This window comes from Antechinus flavipes, chromosome 1 (genome assembly GCF_016432865.1).
Source record: "Antechinus flavipes isolate AdamAnt ecotype Samford, QLD, Australia chromosome 1, AdamAnt_v2, whole genome shotgun sequence".
Lineage (NCBI taxonomy): Eukaryota > Metazoa > Chordata > Mammalia > Dasyuromorphia > Dasyuridae > Antechinus > Antechinus flavipes.
Window position 1 is genome coordinate 564923363 of NC_067398.1, and position 23541 is coordinate 564946903.

Below are 23541 nucleotides of genomic sequence, written 5' to 3' on the forward strand. Positions count from 1 at the left end.
ATACCTGCACCCATATGTTAACCAAAATAATAAATATGTCTGTTACACATAGTATTTTGGAAAACATTCAAACTCAATAGATTTGTCAAAAGAAAAAAAAAAACTATGGTTCTGTTCATGTACAAAACTTGAAAAGGATGAATTCCATTGAATATTTAACTTGTATTATGTTCTAAACACAATATCATAAATACCAACTCTCTACTCACCATTCTACCAAAGCCAATTTCCTAAAATAAACCTATACTGAACAAAAACAAAAGTAATATTAATGATAACTTGTGGACCTGTCATTTGAGTGGTGTTTAACTCAATAGGTTAAATAACTGAGGACAAAGTATTCAAACTTTTAATTTACAAAGAAGACACTGAGAATCCCAAGGTTGCCTTTCCAGTTAAGCTGGAAAAATTATAGTTTTAAGTAGAAACTAAAATACCCAATACTAAATATATCCTCAAATACAATGAAATACATAAGTATTATATAAATAACATAAGTAAAACTGAGATAATTTCAAATGATTTTTAGCCTACAAACATATTATGGCAATAATTTCCTTCCCATAACAATTTATCAGGCAATATTTTGTTATAAAAGATTAGTAAGAGTTAGTTTTAGGAGCAGCTGGGTGGTGCAGTGGATAGAGCACCAGCCCTGAAGTCAGGAGGACCTAAGTTCAAATCTGACCTCGGATACTTAACACTTCCTAGCTGTGTGACCCTGGGCAAGTCACTTAAGCTCAACTGCCAAGGGGGAGAGGGGGGAGATGCAGCAATTTTATTATAGGTACTATTTTTTTCCCAATAATTAAGGTATGTTTGTTTTCATACCTTAAATATATAGTTCAAGAGATTATGGAATGATCTTTTAAAAATATTTTAGGCATTTAGTTACTAGGTTGTCATATTGAGGATATGATGCCTATGGCCCACAGAAATCATTTCCATGTGATATACTGATGTGGCTATAGTCTTGAGTTTTCAAAGGCTATGTTTGTAAATTGAAAGTTTTTGAAAATCTAGAAAAGTTTTACATCAGGACAAATGATAGATGTTAAACAGTATGTCTGTTGTCAAATGACCAATTAAGCCTCATTATTAGATAGTAATATTTTTAGCCAAAGAACAACACAAAAGCTATCTATTATGATATAAAGGGGTCAACATCTGGATAGGTAGGATATAGTACTTAGGACAATGAAATCAGAGATCCCTACAGTATTACATCATCACCCCATTTTATATTATCTTATACAAGAAGGAACAAAAGAAATGCAGATTTTTGAAAATCTTAATGGATTGTTATCAATTTTGATGTAAATCCTAGCAGCCACATGACACAAATTAACAGTTATAATTTGAATACCTACAAACCTGGTAGATGAATGGTTCTCTATCAGATACCAGGCAGCTGAGAAGTTTTCACTAGTAAAATCAGCACTCATTCCATGGAAGAGTGTTTCCAAGTCTTTTTGGGGAAATCTGCCTCTAAAAGAGAAATGTTAAGAATGTTATATCTATATAATAATGAAAGTTAAAATACTTGATACAGTATGCTCTAGTATGTATAATATGATAATATACAGTAATTGCACATAGTAATATTATATATGTAAAAACACACACGTAAACACTATATTATATATATAGTTTCATTTTTTGCACATATATGTTACTTGAATATGTCTAGAATTTAGAGTTTCACCAATAAATACTCCTCCATCCTCTGACAGAGAGTGGAATATACCATGAATTTAGTGGATGGTCTTCAAGAATTATGTAATATCATGTACTTAAACCAGCCTGAGCTTTTCCAAGTACAGACCAGTTAATTCTTCTCCATTAGACCCATAACTGATCAACAGCCTTTCCAGCTTGGTAGAAACTGTCACCGCTTGTGCTAAAAGAGCCTTGGAGAATCCACCAAAACTGCCAAACTACAATTAAGGACCAGATTTAGACCAATCAAGGACCAGCAATTTTAGAACCATGTATTAAATGAAAATATTCAGGAGGCTATGAAATGTTCAATCTCTGCCTTCTCAAAACTAGTACAAATTTAACAGGAGAAACAAGTCTTATGGCACAAAAGTCATTAATTCAAACAAATTTTGACAAGTATGAAAAGCAGCAATTCATAGTGGATAGAAAGCTAATTCAGTGTGAGGAAGATATGAGCCATCCTGGCTGTATGATCCTGGGTTACAACTTTAACTTCTCAGTGCTCTAGATAACAAAACTTTAATTAAAAAATTTGATGCCAACAAATACTGACTGGAAGAGTTTCCTCACCTGGAAACTCAATAGGCTGATAAAACAACAGAGTCAAGCCTGTGATAACTATATAACAGAAATCATGAAAATGATATGTATACTAAAGAGTCCTGATGAGATTTAAAAGATAGTAGGGGAGAGAACTAAATTCCCAGTTCAGATCTACCTCTTACTCATATGCTTTTAGAATAAAGAAAGTAAAGAAATCCATTCTGATTGAATTTAGCTTTGATTTTTAACTATCAAAATCTGAAATAACTTTCCATTAATATAAATAACAACCATAATGTGAATAAAACTCAAACTTTTTATTACAATTTTTTATAAAAAGTAAAGTTTATTTTAAAATTATTTTAAGGAAAGGAATGGACCTGTCTTTCACAGATGAATGGAAATCTCATATGACGAAAACTCCCACTAATAATGCAGATTAGCATCTTCTCTGAAAGTTATCATCTCATAAAGCTTGTTGGACTCATGAATTTTCCTAACATCACAGAGTATCATCAAAGGTAGAGCTTCAATACAGGCTTTCTCAACTGCAAGGCCAGCTCTAATCACTCTGCCTGCCACTCTGTCTCAGGAAATAAGAGAGAATTATATGGATCTCTATCTAAAATATCTAATTATAGAATAATTAATAGAATACCTATTTATGTAAAATAACAATTTAAAGAAAGTTATCTGTTATATATAATAACAGACTATGCATAGACCATCTCTTACCAATATTCTTAATATTGAGTAACATGATCAATTAACTGTTAAAAGTGGAAAAGCATGCTGTACATCAGGCATTGCAATCCAAGATAATTCCAAAAGGTTCATGATGGAAAAAGCTATCCACATGCAGAGAAAGAACCATTGAGTCTGAATGCAGATATGTGCTATTTTTCCCTTTTTAAAAATTACTTTTTGTTTTTACCTTTCTCATGTTCTTTTATTTTTTTGTACTTATTCTTCTTTCACAACATGACTAATAGGACTGTACATGTATAACCTATATCAGATAATTTGCTATTTTGGGGAGTAGGCAGGGAAGGACAAGAGGAAGATAGTTTCCAATATTCATTTTTGTAAAGTTTTGAGTACTAAATTTTTCTTCCTAAGGTGAGTTTATTCCTTTCCTCTTTCTCTAAAGCTTGAATACCTTTTTTTCTTCAAGGTTTTCTTCCTCTGTCTCCTGCCCTAGGTAGAAACTCATCTGGATTTGATTTTCCTAACTAGTCTCCATTTTTCTGGAGTGGATAACTCCAATCCAAAAACTTTGTTCCAGAAAACCAAGTCACATCTGATATTCTAACCAACCAGCAATAGGTATGAGCTGAATCTTATTAGTAAATCCTTCAAAACATTTTTGGTGGCTATTAAGTCTTCTTTCATTTTGTTATACAATTATCAAAGCACTGATCCCTAGATTTTCTTAAACAAGTTTTCATGACTTAGAAATATATTCTCTTCACAAACTTGTTGGCTTATCAACAAAATATTTGGGAGGAGGAGTTTTCCCTTTCAAAAAAATTTTTCCTTCTAGATCTTTCATGTGGTTCTGATATTTTATTTTTGTTTTTTCTTTCATTTGTTTGTATGCCACTTCTATAGGTTTGAACAGGGAAGTGATAGGATAGAGAAGCTAGTTTAGATTTGACTTGTATCAAACTTAGCAAATCCTTATTTCTTGTGATGAGACAAATTGCATCAATTTTGATCTTTTGAATATTTGAAACATAAATGCTAGAAAATATTATATAACTTTTAAATTAACAGAGAATATAAGAAAGCATATTAGACCTGTAAGAGATGGAGTGCTAGTTCCCCCACCCTTTACCCAAACTGACTACTCGAAGGCATCTTCAGATACAAACAGAACATTTATTCGGTCCATGCAAAAAGAGGTTCAAGCACACCAACTGAACAGCCCAGCATGGTATGTGGCCCAGGCTGAAAACAGAGAATGTTCTAAGTAGCAAAAAGAATGAGATCACAACTCTTCTTCCTTTTGACTTTTTAAATTTATTGGATGACTGAAAAGGAAGTAACCATTGACCGATGGTTAGCTACACTCTCTCCTTCCTGTGGGTCACTTGACTTTCTGAAGCTTAGACCTTTTCTATCTTATAGCCCTCTGAGAACAGGGATGACTGACTTCCTGACACTTAGGCCAAAGGTCTGACCCTACCACATCTGATAGACTTTCTGAGAAATCTTCACCTGGTCCCATTCAGACCTAACTCCTTTATAACTGTCATCATATGCTACCAATCCACTTGCTATCACAATACCTCATTAAAAGAGAATTTTGTTATCCAACAATCTCACCTAAATGGAACACAAATCTAAAGCCATGAAGGAAATAAATACACAAAAAGGTCTCTGAGCAGCCCAAATTGATTTTTTTTTTAAGTCCATGCTGATTTCACTGATAAGGAGAAAACCCAGGTATCTACTCAGAATCTATTTTTTCTTTTTTTCATCACAAAGCTGTTTGGTTCTCAAGGTCACAACAGATTAGAAATAGCAAATGAAAGAAATGGGCTACTATAAGTAGGCTAACTGCTAGCATTGAGAAGTAACAACTAGCAAAAGGGAGGACACATCTCTCTTCCCTCCCTCCATAACAAAGCAGAGAGTTCAAAAAGCTTCAAAATAGAAAACCATTTAGTGTAAAGAAGACAGCACTATTATACTTTTCTATCTAAAATTCTAAGTTTTTCTTCTATAAATGTTGCCTTAGCTTCACAATGTTCTTTTTAGACAGGAAAAGGCAGATGCTATCAACATTATTTTAAAAGATGGTGAAATAAAAGTATCACTAAATGAGTTACCTATAATCACACAATAAATCAGAAGGCAACCTTAAATAGAAATCCAATCTTTTTCCAGTCTAAAGAAATATAACAACATATATACAGTAGTAAAGTTATTAGGTCTGTCCCTTTCCTTTCTATTTCCATTGTCCTATTAGTTCAGGTTTACATAACTTGTTGCCTGGTATAAAAAGCCTTTAAACAAATTTCCTTGGTTTTTAGTCTTTCCCTTCACCAATTCATTCCTTGGCAGAATCAACCTAATATACAATTCTATTGCATTTCGTTCTTTCTTTAACTTAAGCTTAACAAATATTCATTGGCTGCCACTTAAAGAATAAATTGCATATTGTTTTCTTTAATATTCAATACCAGAGAAAACCATATTACTCTTCTTCATATAATATACATTTTAGCGAAACTAGACCACTAATTTTTGCCTGCCTTTTTCCTTTCCCTGTGATCTAGAGGACAGGAAAGAACTAAGATGCTAGTTTGATGAAGTATAAAAAACAAGGAAGTTGGATGGGCCTGGTTGAAGTCTCTTGGTCCATCTGAATGTTCCCTCAATCTCTGGCCTTCCCCTCACCCCCTCCCTTTTTTTTTTTTCTTGCCTTACTGATAAGAAAGACCGGAAAATAATCTTTGGGCAAAGGAGAAGGAACAAATAGAAATGGATAAAAGGAATGGGATGATTGATAAAATAATGAATTTGAGGGAACAATATCAAGAAAGAAAAGGGATTATTAACATTGGTAAAGAGATTATTTTTTTAAAAAAGGAAAGAAAAGAATAAGTGAAGGCCTGGGAAGAATCTAGAATTGAATGAATGAATTAAAAGTGATTTAATAATGCTAAGTACTGTGCTAATGATACATATGAAAATCAAAGATAGTCTCTACCCTCAAGAAATTTACATCCCAAAAGAAGAGACAACTGGCATAAGGGGAGTGGTGGCTAGGGAGACCTTTTCTGGTTCAGGATTAACCTTCAGGGATTGATAGATATGGTGACAGAAAAGTAGAATAATATAGTCCATCTAGGATCTGAATACAGTTAGGAAACTGCCAAAGTAATATGAGCTACTGTTCTCTTCCCCCACAAAAAACCTAGAGAATTCTAACTTGTACTTGTAGTAAGTTTAGAGGAAATAAGTTTTTTAGTTGGATGATATGTAAGATAATAAAATAACATGACTATAAGATGTTTTCACTAGAGGGCAGAAAAAGATGTACTTAGACAATGTTCCTAATTTGACATGATAATATGATAAATTAATGAATCATAAACTGAAAACTGTAATACTAGAGTTATGGAGTTACTATAAAGAATCTGCTAAGCATTGTCATTATATATTTCTTAACCAGCTGCTCCTTAGAGTACAATTGCTCTTTTGTGGGATCCATGAAACTTCCTAATGTTAATAAAGAGACCTCATATGTAAAAATAATGGAAACCATGGGGACAGTGTGAGTAAGTGTGAGTAAGAATATCTAGATTTCTGAATCTGAACCTTCTGAATAAGGGTTTAAAAGTTTGGTAAAAATAGATGTTACAGTATTTGATAATTTTTGAGTTAGCTTCTCTACTTTTTCTAGAACTGCTCCTATAATTCCGAATTAACTGGTCAAACAGACTAATATATGCATTAAATTTTTGCAAAAAAATATCTTTATGAATAATCCAAGAAACTCATTTCTCAACTTCAACTATCCCTCCTTCCTTTCCTGTCACCTTCATACCTTTCTATTTGCTCCCCCCCCGCAATATAATATTTATTCCATTAGGTGGCAGTATAACCTCAGACTTCAATCTTTTAAATACTTTTAGAATCTGCTCATGAGAAGATCCAAGCATCTGTGTTGAAAAGAGGAATGCATCTAACATGGCAGTATTACTTCCCCATTAGAGATTGATATATGGCGATTGCCTTAGCAGCACACAAAACGGCAAACATTGTGAACACAATTTTAATCACAAAGCATTAAGTAAGATGAGGCCATATTGTGGACAACACATATTCATAATTTGGCAGATATTAAGATAAAATGCACAGTAAACACTAATTTGTGTAGAATGTTTTGCATGTGTGAATTTACATATGGATGTGTGTATATTCTAAAATGTTAAATCATTCTCAAGCTTTGTCAAATTTTTTTTTTCACTTTTGTGAATTCAAATTTTTAAATTTCATTCCTTACCCATACTGTTTTAAAGATCTAGGCAGTATAGCACAACCAATGCTATAAATCACAATTCTGTAAAAATTCTCAAAATTGTCTTTAGTCTGGGTATTTAACTTCTCCACATCATAGTAATAATGTTTATGTGGTTGCTTTTCCTTCACCAAATGCTTGTTTGCCTTCTGTTTTTAAACAGGAAGCCTGACTGAATTTCTACAAAACAATAAATATACCATTTTTAAGGGGAAAAAAACAAGAACAGTTCTGATTCAGAAACACTTAAAAAGTGTAATAGTGGAGATTAACAATCCCAGATGATAAAGTCACAAAATTTAAATAAATTTTTTATATAAGGTAACTCTACAATATCTTCAAAGATTCTGAAGGCAATTATAAATTTAACTTAATTTGAATCTTTTTTCGTCTTCTTCAGATTAAGACATTTGTCACCATCACAATATAAGCAACACACATACAGATATATCTTTGTGACAATCAGCGTAATAAATCAGAAATAGACTTTTTACAAGCAAATTGTAGTCTCTGTTCAAAGTTAAGTTATTTTTTCTGAACAATTAGTAACATTTTTATAAGTATCAAGGCACCATGTGTGCAAAAACAGCAGTTAAAGCTTTAGGAATATGAAGGACTTAACAGTGAAAGGAGGCCAATAAATACCAGTTGTTAAACTTGTGGGTTGAAAGACGACAGTATGCATGCTGGGTACACCAATAAAATATTTATTAAACTCTGACTCATACTAAAAGGCAACAAGGAAACTGTAGTCTGCAACTCTCACTTTCTTTTTCATTTTCAGATAGACTGGCCACACAATTGTGTGACACTTCATTGTTCCACATTGTATTTTTGATTGTCATCTGTAGAACATTTCCATAAATATTAACATTGCAATTATTGGGGACTGATTCATCTGCTTTCCAGAGGTGGTCCCACCACTTTAATCTGGCAATTTATCCTAAGTCTATTAAGCACTTTATTACAAATACTCGCTTTGCTTAAACTATAATTCTCTAAACTTTTTTAACTGATAGGTTTTACCAAGCAAATATGATTAAAATTCAGCTATTCTTCAAATGATGATGTATGGGAAAATAAAAATAAATTATCCTATTCTTTCAACTTAAAAGCAATTACAAGTAAGATTTTACTAAGAAAACTTCAAGGTCTTTGAAAGAATAAAATGAAGGTCTCTGGAAATCAAATCTGAATATATCCATCAATTATCCAATAAGATTAAAACTTACATTTTGTTAAGTGAACTCGGTGAAATAAAACCATAGGTCACTCTTTTAACATTGCCTCAATCATTTTTTATTTCTTTAAAATAAAATTCTCCTATTTTAGACAAGTTAGACAATCAAAATCTAGAGATTTCTTAGATGTACTTTTTTACTTTTAAAAGTAATTGCTTTTGGCAAGAAGGCATTAAACTTCTTCAGCTTCTGAATACTCACTCCCTCTCATTTTTATTTTTTGATCTCTTTTTCTTCATTCTCTCACCAAGTTTTCTCCCTTAAATAGTTCCAAGAAGAGATCTTTGGCCTTTTACTGATATTACTCTATTACCCACATTTGTGACAACTTTAAAGCTAAGAGATAGCATGTTAATTCTCTCTTCATTAAGTTTCCTTTTCAATAAATATATAATTCCTTAGATTTTAATATGATTTTAATGTTTATTTAATTAATAATTTTTTCCTCAACAGCAGAGCAAGGAATAGTGCATACATAAGAATGGCAAAAAAGGAGAGCAAGAGGATAAAGAAAAAAAGAAGTAGAGACCTTTATTTGCCACTAATAATTGGTTGCCCCTAATCAAGAAGTTCTTTATCCATCAATGGATCTTACTAGGACTCACTGGAAGGTACTACTGATGGGGATAGGCCAAAGAAATATCCCAGTATGACACTAGAAATAAATGGGATTCCCTGGAAACAACAAGAACAATAAAAAGGGCAAGAAACTGAAGTGAAGTTAGGAGTCTAGTAAGGTGTAAGATAGAAAGAAAACCACCAAGCTAAAGAGAACTGTATTCCATGTTTATGAAGACTGCCAAACCAAATTCCAAAGTTTGAAAAATTAATTCAATGTGCCTAAAAAAGTCAATGTTTCTTAACTTAAACTTACTCCTTTATTACAAGAATTTTAAGTATTCCCATGAGAAGGTATCTATGCAGCTTTGTTGGTTGGTAACCTGCACTCCCTAGGAAAACTTTGAAAAGAATTATGCCATTTTGCAAAGCAGTATTTTCTATAGCTAGCTGATGCAGGATGAGTAATTCAAGTCACTATTAAGTAACATTTGCTGGACATCTACACAGTATGGGGCACTATGGTTAAATTTTTACATGGGGCTTCACTTTTCTAAATTTGTAATTGTAAAAATAATAATTTGTAATAATAAATTGTATAATTATAATTGTAATAATATAATATAAATATAATTTTGTAATTATAATTGCTTTCTTCAAGACTCTTTCTAGCTTTAAGTTCTCAAATTCACTCTTAAAAGGATATTCTTCAAAGAGATTACTCAGTATCACAAATGGCAGAAAGGGGAAAATAGTGAGTTAGGGGTAGGTTGAGACCTGAGTTCCGGCCATAGTTCCACCGCTTATTGTGACCTTAGGGAAATTTGCTTTTGGAATAATAGAGTTAAATTAGAGGAATTGAAATTCCTTCCAGCTCTAAGATTCAATGCATACATCTGTAAATAAAATGAAATAACTTTTTTAAGGCTTTTCTGAACCAAAGTGAAACCTAGATTAATCCATGATGAAATAGATGAAATAAAATTGAAATATTTAAATTATTAAATATTATTTATTTATAAATAAAATTAAAATACGGATCAATATAATGAAGCACAGAACACCTATGTAGGATTTACTGAATAATATAGACAAGTAGGCATGACTAAGCAATAATATGTATACTGGAGGTGGTACCCACATTAAAGAGTACATAGATTTAACAAAGAACTGATGGGTCAAGTATATGTTAAGCATTCACCTGGTATAAAACACTATATTAGAATAGGGAAAGGAAGCTGGGTTTAACAGTAAAAATTAGATGCTGTTCCTACATTGCAGGAATTGGTTTTAAATTTAAAAGATGGCTATAGTGACAATATAAGCTGTTAAATTGTGAAATGGAAGATAAAAGGTAGGTGAAATTGCCTTCCAAAAATGGAATAGTTTAGGACATTAAAAGTTAGGAGGCGTTCTTAGAGTATCTCTTTGCTTAGAGGCCGAACAGTGAATAAGATGACCTTTAAAGAGTCATTCTGATCATATGATTTTATAATGTTTCTGTTAGAAAATCAAATAAGCAAAAAGCAAACGGATTTTGTATTATAAATCTTTCATTAAGTGAATAGAATAGCAGTGAATAAAATTAAAGCATTTTTACATTTAAAATGGTAGGTATTAAACTTTCAGGTCATTTAGTTTTCAAAACATAAACTTTAAAAAGCTAATAAGAAGGCAGTTAGTCTTTGCCTGAAATTTTAATACATCAGGATGTTTATAAGGAAAAAAAATCTTTAGGTTTAATGAATAGTATTTAGCTTTTACTAGAAAGAAACACAATTTACCAAACTGTATTTTGGGATTTTTTGGTGTTTGTTTCTCTTTCCTTACAATTAAGTATATTCATTTTAAAAGAAACAAATGAGTGAACGTGAGAAATGTGAGTGAGTGAATGAACTCACTTTTCAATCTCAATGCCAAGAGGATTAGCAGGACGTAAGGACAATGGAGGAATTCCTTTATTTCTGTCAGTGCGCATATCATAATAATTCATTTCATCAACCCAGACAGCTGACTGATCCAAGATACCTAGAGAAAACAAAGTACATGTCCTTAAAAAAGGATATCAAAAGACTTTCTAGCTCTTGCTATTCTAATTTTTAAAAAGCTCACAGGTAAGATGTATAATTGATATAATATCAAGGAATTTTAAGAAAATACAATTAGGACTAACAATCTAATCAATTAAGTCAGCCTAAAAGCTATCAATAGCAAAGTTAACACCTTAAAGTTCATTTCTTCTCTGAACACTTTTTAGACAAGACAAATTAAAGTTATCTTAAAAGCAATATACTTTACAAAAAGAAAGACTTTTACTCACTAGACTTCACACAAAATATAAATAGTTCTGCAGAATCAAATATGATAGATCAGATAGAAGAGTTTAGAAAGTCAATAGGTAAAATGAAATATGGTGACATGAGACAATCTTATTGTGCTAAGTGAGCATTATGGATTTTTTTCTACCTTTAGAAAAAATTGCTGAGAAAAATTTAAGAGCATTAATTTAACTTGATATCTAAGAAAGCTTAATCCAATACGTTTTGACTTTATGGTGCTAGTGATCCATAATATACACAGTTTTTAAGATTTCATTTTTCTGAATTTCTAAACCTTGTTACAAGCAAACAAGTACATTTTTTCAAAGAATAAAAAATAAAGTTGCATATATCTTTTGATAAAGTGAACTACATTTCTTTCACTCTTGTTTTATATAAACTTATTTTCCCCTCATAAATTATGTAGCAAATTAACAAGCAAATAATAATATATTTAGAACTAAGAGTGAACAAAGTTCTCTATCTATAATTTATAGACATGGAAACTAAGATCCATAGATATTAAGTGACTTGCCAAATATCACACAAAAACTAGTAGTCACACTTCATAACATATTGTAAAGCCTAAAGTTATCATCAGCTACTATTACTAAGAGCTTATAAAACAACATGACTCTGCTGTTCTTCATCTGTACATTTCTATTATCAGTGCTGCCAACCTAGCTTGAGAATACTAAAGTATTCTACTTTTTTAAAAGACAGGTGTAGATGACACCAGAAACATCTTTCTCTTCTTTGAGGAGATGCAATGTTTATTTGGATCACATGAAGGAAGTAAAGGGCCACAAAGTTTAGTTTATTATCAAAGTCAGTTTTGAGACCCCTCTGGAACTGAATGAAGTAAAGATGAAAGTAGCATTCATAAAACTAAATTCAATTTTAAAAAAGTGATTTAATTTGAAAGTTTTTAAAATAAGTGAGCCAATCTGAGTTATTCCTTTAAAAAAATGTCAAAAATAAAATCTCCTTTCTGAAATAACTTTTGTTATCTTAAATGAGTCTAAATTTTGATCCAATAAAACCTCTTTGATTGAGTCATAATTTCATTGTAAAATAATGTCCTTCCCTGTATATTTGGGTTACTTGTTGATCTATTCCATAGTACTTTGAAATAAAAGATGATAAGATTGTTATTACAAATAGATGATGACAAAATAAGAAATATCTGGATTATGTCACATTTAAGTACTTTATGCATCACTAAACCTATCTCTAAGTATGAAGAAAATTAATTTAGGGTGTGAATTCTCACACACTCTTGAAATACATATCTGTACCCACAAGTATACACACACACATACACACAGAATGTCTCCAGAGTTACCACAAGATGTTTCTGCTTTTATAATTTTTTTAGTTAAAAAAGAAACAAAGAAGAAAAGAAGGAATGAAAGAAGTAGGAAAGGAAAATGGAGAGCCACATAATTTGCATATATTTGAATTTTATATGAAATTTCCTTTATATTTTTTGGAAAGAGGAATAAAAACAAACATACAATTCATTTTACCAAATTAGTATCTAGAAGTGTTGAGGAAAAAGTCTAAATGAACCATTTTGTCAAAAGATTTTGGTTCTAAAAAAACAAAAACAAAAACACAAGTATAAAACTAACTCAAACTGCTTGGCAATTATAGCTGAGGTTCAAAATCTTGGTCCTGCCATCTGTACAACTATGGGTTATTCACTTTATACCACTGAACCTTAATTTCTTCATCTTTTATTAAAAGAGAGGTTTAGCTAGAGGAGCTAAGTCCATCATTCTACAATCCTTTTCTAGAGAGAGGAACAAAGAACTGATACCCAGTTTAATTGTTAATATTTGTGTGACTTTTTCATACTATCTTATTTGGTTCAAACTCTTTTCTTACAAAAAATGCAGGTTAACATAACATAAATTATTAATTACTAGAATATGAATTAAATTTGAGAGAAAATATAATCTAAACTATAAATATTTCCTAAAACTTTTTTTAAATTTTTGTTTCCCCTATTAGATAGAAGGATAAAAATCTTACCAATCTTTTCTGGCTTGAGAAGCTTGAAAGATACTGTAGAGGTTCCTTTACCTCCCGATTTTGTAGTGACAATAATGTCACCCTTGTCATTTTTGGCCTGTCCCACTCGACATACTATTTTACTGGCAGACATCCATTCTGCAGTAAGGAGGCAATTGTGTCCACAAATTGTCAAACCTGAAAGATCAAAAAAATCAGTGAAGTAAAAACAAATAACAAGTCCTGCATTATTCAGCTGTGTTTTCTGTTGGCAATACCCATCCATCAATCAATCAATCAAAAAGAGGTTTCTAAGTGTCAAGTATTATGAATGTAAAGACAGAAGTGAAACATTGTTGCTCATGTAAGGAAAGACAATAAACATATAAAGGGAGATCCAAGCATTGGGTGATAAAAAGGCCCAGAAATGAGTTTGGAGAATCCGGTATGAGTTTCTGTAGAAAGGACCATGTGCCTGATTATAAATGTACATGAAAGAGAATAATAATTAACCACAATTGCTAGAGAACATACATTCTCACACTCTCTCGAAATACATATCTGTACCCACAGGTACACACACACACACACACACACACACACACACACACACACACACACACACACAACTGTGTGCTCTTCATTTTTAATGACTTTGTGGGATGATGTATGTATGAATTAGATTTAAGTGAGAAAATGTTGAACAGAGAAGTCAGCCTTATTCTCTCTTCCAGGATCATCAAAGTGCAGTAGCAAAACAACAATCAAGATGACTGGTGATGGCCTAGGATGCAGTGGAAGACTTTAGAGTCTTCACTGTCTGACCAAGATCCAAGGATCTGCAGCAACCACTTTCATGGTCATTGGATCAAAGTATTGTCATCAGTCCATTCCACTAGGGGAAGTTTTATATGCTTGGAGTAGTCATCCCCCTAATTCACCAACAGGTTTATGGCCCATTGGGTTAGCTCATCTTCAAGACAGTTTACCAGAATGTGGCCACTATGTATGCTGCAGCTTCATGAAGAAAAGTTAATGCCAGATGGACAAGCGGCACTGAAAAGAGATCAACAAGCCCTCATACAAGAGATCCGAGTCCTCCTTGAAGTAAATGTGTGTGTGTGTATGTACATACACTCACACATGCATATTATGTATAGAATACATATATATATTTACTAATTTGTGTACACATTTTCCCCTGCTTCCCCTCTGGGATAATTCTAAAGGAGTAAACTCCTTGAACACAGAATCTAATGATTTACATTTTGTTGGTGTTTTTTTTTTGTCTTTCTATGCCTAGTAGAGTGCCTGGCATATACCAGTTATATTCTAATTGGATTCAGTATTTCTTTCTATGTCATACACACAGACACAGACACACACACACACGAACACACACCCATGTCTCACTCTGTACTCCTGAGCACTGTATCGTTCTATCAGGAGATAGCTAATTTGTTTTACCAATCAGTCTTCTGGAACTGGTTGGTTAGTAAGTTGCTCAGGGTTTCTAATTCATTCAAATTGTTTGTCTTTATAATATTGTTGTCATATAAATTGTTCTCCTGAATTGTTCATTCACTTCATATAGGTACTTCATTCTGCATCAATTTATATAAGTCTTACCAGGTCTCTGAAACCAAATCCTTCATCACTTCTTATAACACAGGTATCACATTGTTATACCATAATTGGCCCAGTCATTCCTCAATCAATGATCACTTTCTCAGATTATTCTTTGTTGTTATCTCAAAAAAAGCTAGAAATATTTTTTGTATATTCTTAATTTGTTTTATGTGAGATTATGCTTTCTCCTAAGTGGATGCCCATCAGTTGGAGAATAGCTAAATAAGTTATGGGACATGAATGTTATGGAATATTATTGTTCTATAAGAAATGATCAGGAGGATGATTTTAGAGAGACCTGGAGAGACTTACATGAGCTGATGCTAAATGAAATGAGCAGAATCAGAGGAGATCATTATATACAGCAACAGCAATATTATATGATGCTCTTTGGTATTGGCTAAGAAACAGACTAGTTGATCAGTGGAATAGGTTAGCTTCAAAGGACAAAACAGCCAATAATAGTATTTGACAAACCCAAAGACCCCAGTTTTTGAGGTAAGAACGCTATTTGACAAAAATTGCTGGGAAAATTGGAAATTAGTATGGCAGAAACTAGGCATTGGCCTACATTTAACACTGTACACCAAGATAAAATCAAAATGAGTTCATGACCTCGGCATAAAGAATGAGATTATAAATAAATTGGAAGAGCATAGGATAGTTTACCTCTCAGACCTGTGGAAGAAGAAGGAATTTATGACCAAAGAAAAACTAAAGATCATTATGATCATAAAATAGGAAAATTTGGTTATATCAAATTGAAAAGTTTTTGTACAAACAAAACTAATGCAGACAAGATTAGAAGGGAAGCAATAAACTGGGAAAACATTTTTTACAGTCAAAGGTTCTGATAAAGGCCTCATTTCCAAAATATATAGAGAATTGACTCTAATTTATAAGAAATCAAGCTAAATTGCTAAATGGTCAAAGGATATAAACAGACAATTCTCAGATGAAGAATTTGAAACTATTTCTAGCCATATGAAAAGATTTTCCAAGTCATTATTAATCAGAGAAATGCAAATTAAGACAACTCCGAGATACTACACACCTGTCATTGGCTAGAATGATAGGGACAGATAGTGCGGAATGCTGGAGGGGATATGGGAAAACAGGGACACTGATTGGTGGAATTGTGAATACATCCAACCATTCTGGAGAGCAATTTGGAATTATGCTCAAAAAGTTATCAAACTGTGCATACCCTTTGATCCATCAGTACTACTACTGGGCTTATATCCCAAAGAAATCTTAAAGAAGGGAAAGGGACCTGTATGTGCAAGAATGTTTGTGGCAGGTCTCTTTGTAGTGGTGAGAAACTGGAAACTGAGTGGATGCCCATCAATTGGAGAATGGCTGAATAAATTGTGGTATATGAATATTATGAAATATTATTGTTCAGTAAGAAATGACCAGGACCAGGAGATCATTATATACTTCAACAATACTATATGATGATCAATTCTGATGGACGTGGCCATCTCTAACAATGAGATGAACCAAATCAGCTCCAATAGAGCAGTAATGAATTGAACCAGCTATACCCAGCAAAAGAACTGTGGGAGATGACTATGAACCATTATATAGAATTCCCAATTCCAATATTTTTGTCCACATGCATTTTTGATTTCCTTCACAGGCTAATAGTACACTATTTCAAGTCCGATTCTTTTTGTACAGCAAAATAACTGTTTGGACATGTCTGCTGATATTGTATTTAATTTATACTTTAACATATTTGACATGTATTGGTCAACCTGCCATCTGGGGGAAGGGATGGGGGAGAAGGAGGGGAAAAATTGGAACAAAAGGTTTTGCAATTGTTAATACTGTAAAATTACCCATGCATATAACTTGTAAATAAAAAACTATAATTAAAACAATTAAAAAATATGTTATATGATGATCAATTCTGATGAATGTGATTCTTTCCAACAATGAGATGATCAATGCCAATTCCAATGATCTTCTGACAAAGACAGCCATCTCTACCCAGAGAGAGGACTATAGGAACTGAATGTGGATCACAATATAACATTCTCACTCTTTTTGTTGTTGTTCGCTTGCATTATGTTTTCTTACTCATTTACTTTCTTTTTTTGATCTGATTTCTTTTGTTCAGCAAGAGAATTGTATAAATGTGTTTATACATATTCGATTTAACATATATTTTAACATGTTTAACATATATTGAATTGCTTGACATTTAGGGAAGGGGGTGAGTGGAAGGGGAAAATCGGAAACACAAGGCTATACAAGGGGTCAATGTTGTCAAATTATCCATGTATGTTTTGAAAATAAAGTGCTTTATTTAAAAAGAGAGAGAAAGAGATTAAGCTTTCCCTTAACCTAACCTCCCTAATTCTTCCTTCTATTTTCTCTCCTTTCCTACCTATTTCCTTTTTGAGTGAAATGTATTTCTCTACTCAATGTCGGAGAGTAAGATTCAAGTGTCAGTCATATTTAGCCACTTCTTCTAGTTTACACAGACTTCTCCTTGTACACTCTATGTAAGACAATTTTCCCTAATATTTCTTTCTTCCCTCCCATTCCCGAGTATGTTTGTCTTCTCTCTTTCTATTGTTACTTTAAGGTCATCAAGTCACAGCAATCAATCCCAAGCCATCTCTCAAAAGAGATTCTCTCTCTGACTTCTGATGTCCTGATAGAAAATAGAGGGGACACATGCATCCTATTCCCATATTCGAATGTAAGCTGTTTATTCTTGTTTAGACTTTTAAGTTTGCTCATTCATGTTTAGATTTCTGTTTATCTTAACTCCTATGTCTGAACTTCAAAAATTCTATGTAGTTCTGAACTTTTTTTTTTTTTTTTTTTTTTTTTTGCTGAGGCAATTGGGGTTAAGTGACTTGCCCAGGGTCACACAGCCAGAAAGGGTTAAGTGTCTTAGATCAAATTTGAACTCAGGTCCTCCTGACTTCAGGGCTGGTGCTCTATCCACTGCACCACCTAACTGCCCCTAGTTCTGGCTTTTTTTAAAATCAGGAATGCTTGGAAGTCCTCTTTTTCATTAAAGATCCATTTTTTCCTGTATAGCATTATACTTTGTTTTGCAAGTTACTCTTGGACTTAAGGCTATATATCCTTTTTCTCCTGGAATACCATATTCCAAAGTTCCTTACTCCTTTACGGTGGTGGCTACTAAAGTATATGTAATGCTGACTGTGGTTTCATAGTATGTCAATTCTTTCTTTCTGCTTGAAGTATTTTTTCTTTGACCTGGATGCTCATTTTGACTATTATGTTCCTGGAAGTTTTAATCAGGAGGTTTCTTAGGATCAGTAGATCTTTTCTATTTTCACTTCACCTTCTAGTTCTAAGGAATTGGTGCAGTTTTTGTTAATATGCTCTTAAAATATAATGTCTATGAGATGTTTTTTTGTTCATGACATTTAGGTAGTATAATGATTCCTAATTGATTTCTCCTAGATCTTTTTTCCAAACCAGTTCTTTCTGTTATGAGATAGCCTAAACTTCCTTTTTTTTCTTCAGTCTTTTGATTTAAATTTATTATTATTTATCATAGAGTCACTGGATTCTATTTGCTTTTAAATTTTCAAAGAGTTTCTTACTTGGGGAAAATTTCATATCATGTATGCTAAGCTATTAATTCTCTTTCTAGCTCTTTCTGCCATAGCTTTCATTTCTTTCCTTTTTTTTTTTTTTTTTTTTTTTTTTTTGGCTCTTATTTCATTGATAGAAAATTTTTTTTAACTTTTTTAATTCTTGCTTTATCTCTTCCAGAAATTCTAATTGAATTTGTACTAAACTATCTTTTACTTTGAGATTATATTGTAGATGTTTAAGTGTCATTCTTTTTTATGTCTCAAGCCTGCCTTTTTTATAGCTTTTATAGTGCAATACTTTTATTTTGTTTACTCATTCTTCCAATCTAATTGTTGACTGAAGGAAAATCAAGAAAGATGTGAAAAGAAAAATAAGGCTTTTTGACTTCATAATTAATAGAAAGTTTCTATTTAAGTGATAGGGTAAGAAACCAGATTACAATAGATTGAAAAGTGAACAGGAAGATAAATTAAAGCAAGTAGTATAGACAGCATTTTCTAAGAATTTATCTCTGAAATGGGTGGACAATAAAGTACAATAGTTTAAAGCAGGTATTCTTAGCCTTTTTTTTGTATCATGGTCCCCTCTAGTAATATGAAACTTGTGGACTTTTTATCAGAATATTTTTAAAGGATTTAAGAAAAAGAGGTTAAATTTTAGTTTAAGGTTTTTTATCAAATGCTTTTTCTGCATCTATTGAGATGATCATATGGTCTTTGTTTGTTTGGTTATTGATATAGTCAATTATGCTAATAGTTTTCCTAATATTGAATTTAGTTTAAGGTTAATGAAAATAAGCATGTTTTTTTCCTACTCAAGTTTCCATACTCCTGAAACAAAGATTGCAAAACTCTTGTTAAGAACCCCTGGCTTAAAGGGATAATAGGGTGAAGTAAAGACTTTTTAAGACATAAGAAAATCTGAACATGTTTGTAAGCAGTAGAGAAGAAGTCAATACAAACATAATGATGATCAGATAAAGAGGGACTCCTGAAACCAAAGGCACAGGTAGAAGAGGACTTGGCAAGGACTATCAGATTTTCCATGGCTAAAGTAAAAGAGAACAGAATTAAAAATTATTTGAAGATATCTTTTTCTGAGGTGTAGAATTGAAAAGAAGAATATAATCACAAGAGAACCTGAATTTTCTCACAAAATATGAGTCACAAAAAAATAAGTTAAGTTCGGTAAGAAGAAGTGGGAAGGGTCAATGGCAACATAATCAAACACAGAGTTGGTAGTTTTTACAATGAGTGTGCTTTCATGCCTATAATATATTATAAAAATCAAAGAATCTAAAAGTTGGAAGGGACTTCAGAGGTTATGTAGTACCACTGCAACCTGAATAAAAATCTTTCAAGCTGCAACATATCTGACAAGTGATTGTGTAACATCTGCTTAAAAAGTTCCAATGTGGGGAAAACCACTGCCTCCTAAGGCACCTCTCTTTATTCACTTTTGGATATATCTGTTTGAAAAATTTTCCTTACATCAAACAGAAATTAGGCTCTCAGCAATTCTATCCATTGCTGTAAGTGTTAGATTCTACAGCCCAAGCAAAACACATTCAATCCCTCTTTCACATGATATCAAAGTAAACACTTAAAGAGAGCTAGCATGCTCCTCACTCCCTGAAAAGGCTTCTCTTCTTTAAGAAGTAGTATTATCTCTAAGCCCACTACTACTTTGTATTCCAGCTTATAAATATCCATCATAACACCTAGAATAGTATACAATAGAATTTTCATTTCTTTAATGCTAAAAATGATGACTTTCTTAAATGCAGTTTATGAATGCATTAGTTATTTTTGGTTACTAATTCCTTTAAGGAAGTAATTGTTTTCTATGTCTAGCTAGGATGAAATACTCATTTTTTTAATAAATCAAGGGAGAGTTCTCAGCTCTTCTTCTAAGCTTGGTGCCAGGATCTACTATGTCTCTCAGACAAGACAACGAAGGCTGGAATCAATGGATTTTGCCATAGTAAACACCTGGTGACCAGAGCTGCATTTAACTGGGGTAGAGTATACATGTGTTCATCAATGACCACTTCATTAACTTCAACTATATTGCTACGTATTCCAATACGATTCCACTCATGACAAGCTCAAGGGCATTATCAAAGCTGGGAATGGAAAGCTGTTGTTCAATGGAAAAGTCATCACCATCTTCCACAAGAGGAATCCCACCAATATTAAGGGGGGAGATCCTAGAGCTGAGTATGTTGTAGAATGCACTGGTATCTTCAGGGTTTATCTGAAGGGTGGAATCAAAAGAACATTATCTCTGATCTTCATTCATGCAGAATGTTTGTGATAGAAGTAGCCAGGAGGAGTATAACAATTACCTTAAGATTGTCAATAATACATCTTATACTACTAACTGCTTAGTCCCTCCTTGGCCAAGGTCATTCATAACAACTTTGACATTGTGGAAGAATTCATGACCATAGTTCATGCCATACTACTACCTAAAACACAGTAAATGGTCCTTCTGGAAAGCTGTGATATGATATCCCTGCTTCTACTTGTGGTGCTTGGGCTGTGGGCAAAGTCACACCTAATCTGAATAAGAAGTCCATTGTTACAGTCTTTTGTGTTCCAATCCCCAATATATGTATTATGGCTCTGACCTGCCATCTGGAGAAATCTGCCAATTGTGATGATATCAAGAAAGTGATATAGCAAGCATCAGAGGGACCCTTGAAGGGTATTTAGAACTACAAAGAGGACCAGACTGCATCCTACCCTTAAGTCTTCTACCTTGGATGCTGGTGCTCGTATTGCCCTCAATAGCCATTTTGTCAAATTCATTTCCTGATATGACAATGAGCATGGTAACAGCAAAAGTGTAGTAGACCTCATGATTCATATAGACTCCAAGTGGTTAAGTGGAAAGTAAAGGATCTTTATCCCCAGCCAAAAAAGGGATTCCACCACTGAGGAGCTCATATCCCTAACATATCCTAACCTATGACCCTATATTGGGATTCCATTTCCTATTCACATCCTTGACCTAATACACCCCTTATAATAACAGGGAGAAGCATACAATGTTATATATATTGTGTATCATCAATAAAGTCACCATATTCAATAACCATTCCCCCCCTACAAAAAAAAAAAAGAAAAGAAAATTTTTCTAAGAGTTCCTTAGAATATGTCACTGGAATTTTTATAGTTTTAAACTTGACTACTGATTTACACAAAGGCAAAATTCTAATGAAATTCTACTAGACAAAAGCAGCATAGTAGAGTAGAGAGTTCAGTTTGTAATGAGAAAGCTTATGGTTCAAATCCTATCTCTGATGTAACCCTATGCATGTCATTTAAGAGACTATATTTACTAATCAAAGATGGGCTGTGAACTACCCTGGTAGAAGGTATTCCTCTAACACCAGATAAATCAGAGATTCTTCCTATATTTGCTACCAGTCTGAATTGATGATAAGTTCTGACATGTATCAAAGTGGAGCTACATATAGTCTTATTAAGTTTACTAATGAAAACAATTTACCCAAAACCACAGAAATTGACATTCTAATCTAATACACTAAAGTGGCATTGAAGGATATTAATGAGTAACTTATGTCCCAGTAGGTTCAAAAGTAATATATGATCTGCAAATTCAGTGTCAGTTATTGTTTTAACTTTGCATTTTCCATTTGTATTTTCAATTTCTAAAGAGCAGTGACCAATTTAATAAATATTTATGAGGGAAAACAGGCCAGAATGTGTGTGCCTGGAAACCAAACACTTCACACTTTTTCTCTTCTTATTAAACTTTCCTGTGTTGCTCAGAAGTCAAGCTTGGGGATGCCAATATTTTTGGTCAGATATCAAGAACACACACATCAATAGATGCCAAATTTGGTTTAAAATACTAAAAAGACGAACTCAAGTCATCTTTTGTTATAACTAAAAATACAAAGCACTGCTAAGAAAAAATATGATATTAAATATAAAGAGATATAACCAGGTTTCTTTAGGACTAGCCAATAAGCTTTGTATTATATTGCTTAGAATCATGACCTTAGGGAGTTTTCAAAAACCAAACTTCATTTACACAGAAAGGGAATTTTATTAGTTTAAAAGAACTTTTAGGCATTTTTTTTGATAATGAATGTCCTATTTTTTTTTTATTTTTATTTAGTATTGATATGAGTTTTTATGGTACAAAGAACCTTTTAGATTTAAAAATCTGCTTGGAACAAAACAAAAAAAATTATTTCAATAATAGATGTCATAGCAGAATTTCATAATTAAAAGGCTTTTTTATTTGGGTTCCGTATTAATAAAGTGTTCTGTTAGTAGACTTTAAACCGAATACAAATGGACTTTAGAATATATGAGATAATCTAAAATTATCCTAATATGTTAAAGATATTATCCTAAAAAAATTATTCTTAAAAAAGGCCTTTAAAATTCTAAAAATCCTAATCTTAAAACTTTGATCACTTAAGAAACATTACATATGTTATATGTACCACTGCACCACCTAGCTAAGATCAGTAGATTTCATTACATCCTCAAAATAACCATGAGATTAGTGATATTATTATCCCCATCTTTATAGTTTAGGATAACTGAGGCAAATAGTGGTCAAGTAAATGGCTTGCCCAGAGTCATACAACTAATAAGTATCTGAAGCAAATGAATTCAGGGAAAACAAGGATTTTATTTTGATGACAAAATAATGACAGTATGAATTAGGACAGAGGCTCTGGAAATAGAAGCTTTACTAAATCTTGGAGACAATAAGAAGGAAGAATAAACACAAATGAATGAATAATAGCATATAGGTTTTATAATTTCATGAACTCATATAACCATAATAATGAATTAGGTAAACAATAATTTTTCATTTTTATTCCATATCATTACCTATAGGT

At 32.5% G+C, this 23541-nt stretch overlaps 1 protein-coding gene and 1 pseudogene across 2 annotated transcripts in view; one reads left to right on the top strand and one right to left on the bottom strand.

The window, feature by feature from the left end:
* Positions 1-23541, bottom strand: part of EXOC2 (exocyst complex component 2) — a 210444-nt gene that overhangs the window by 157537 nt on the left and 29366 nt on the right. Inside the window, exons 4-6 of one of the 2 annotated variants that reach the window (XM_051970780.1) lie at positions 13452-13628; positions 10998-11124; positions 1375-1488 (exon numbers count right to left, since the gene is read on the bottom strand). In XM_051970780.1, the coding sequence (XP_051826740.1) occupies positions 1375-1488; positions 10998-11124; positions 13452-13628 (418 nt within the window). Of the gene's footprint in view, positions 1-1370; positions 1489-10997; positions 11125-13451; positions 13629-23541 lie in introns of those variants that run through there. The other variant, XM_051970781.1, reaches the window with a different exon arrangement.
* LOC127545958 (glyceraldehyde-3-phosphate dehydrogenase-like) lies at positions 14424-23506 on the top strand (annotated as a pseudogene).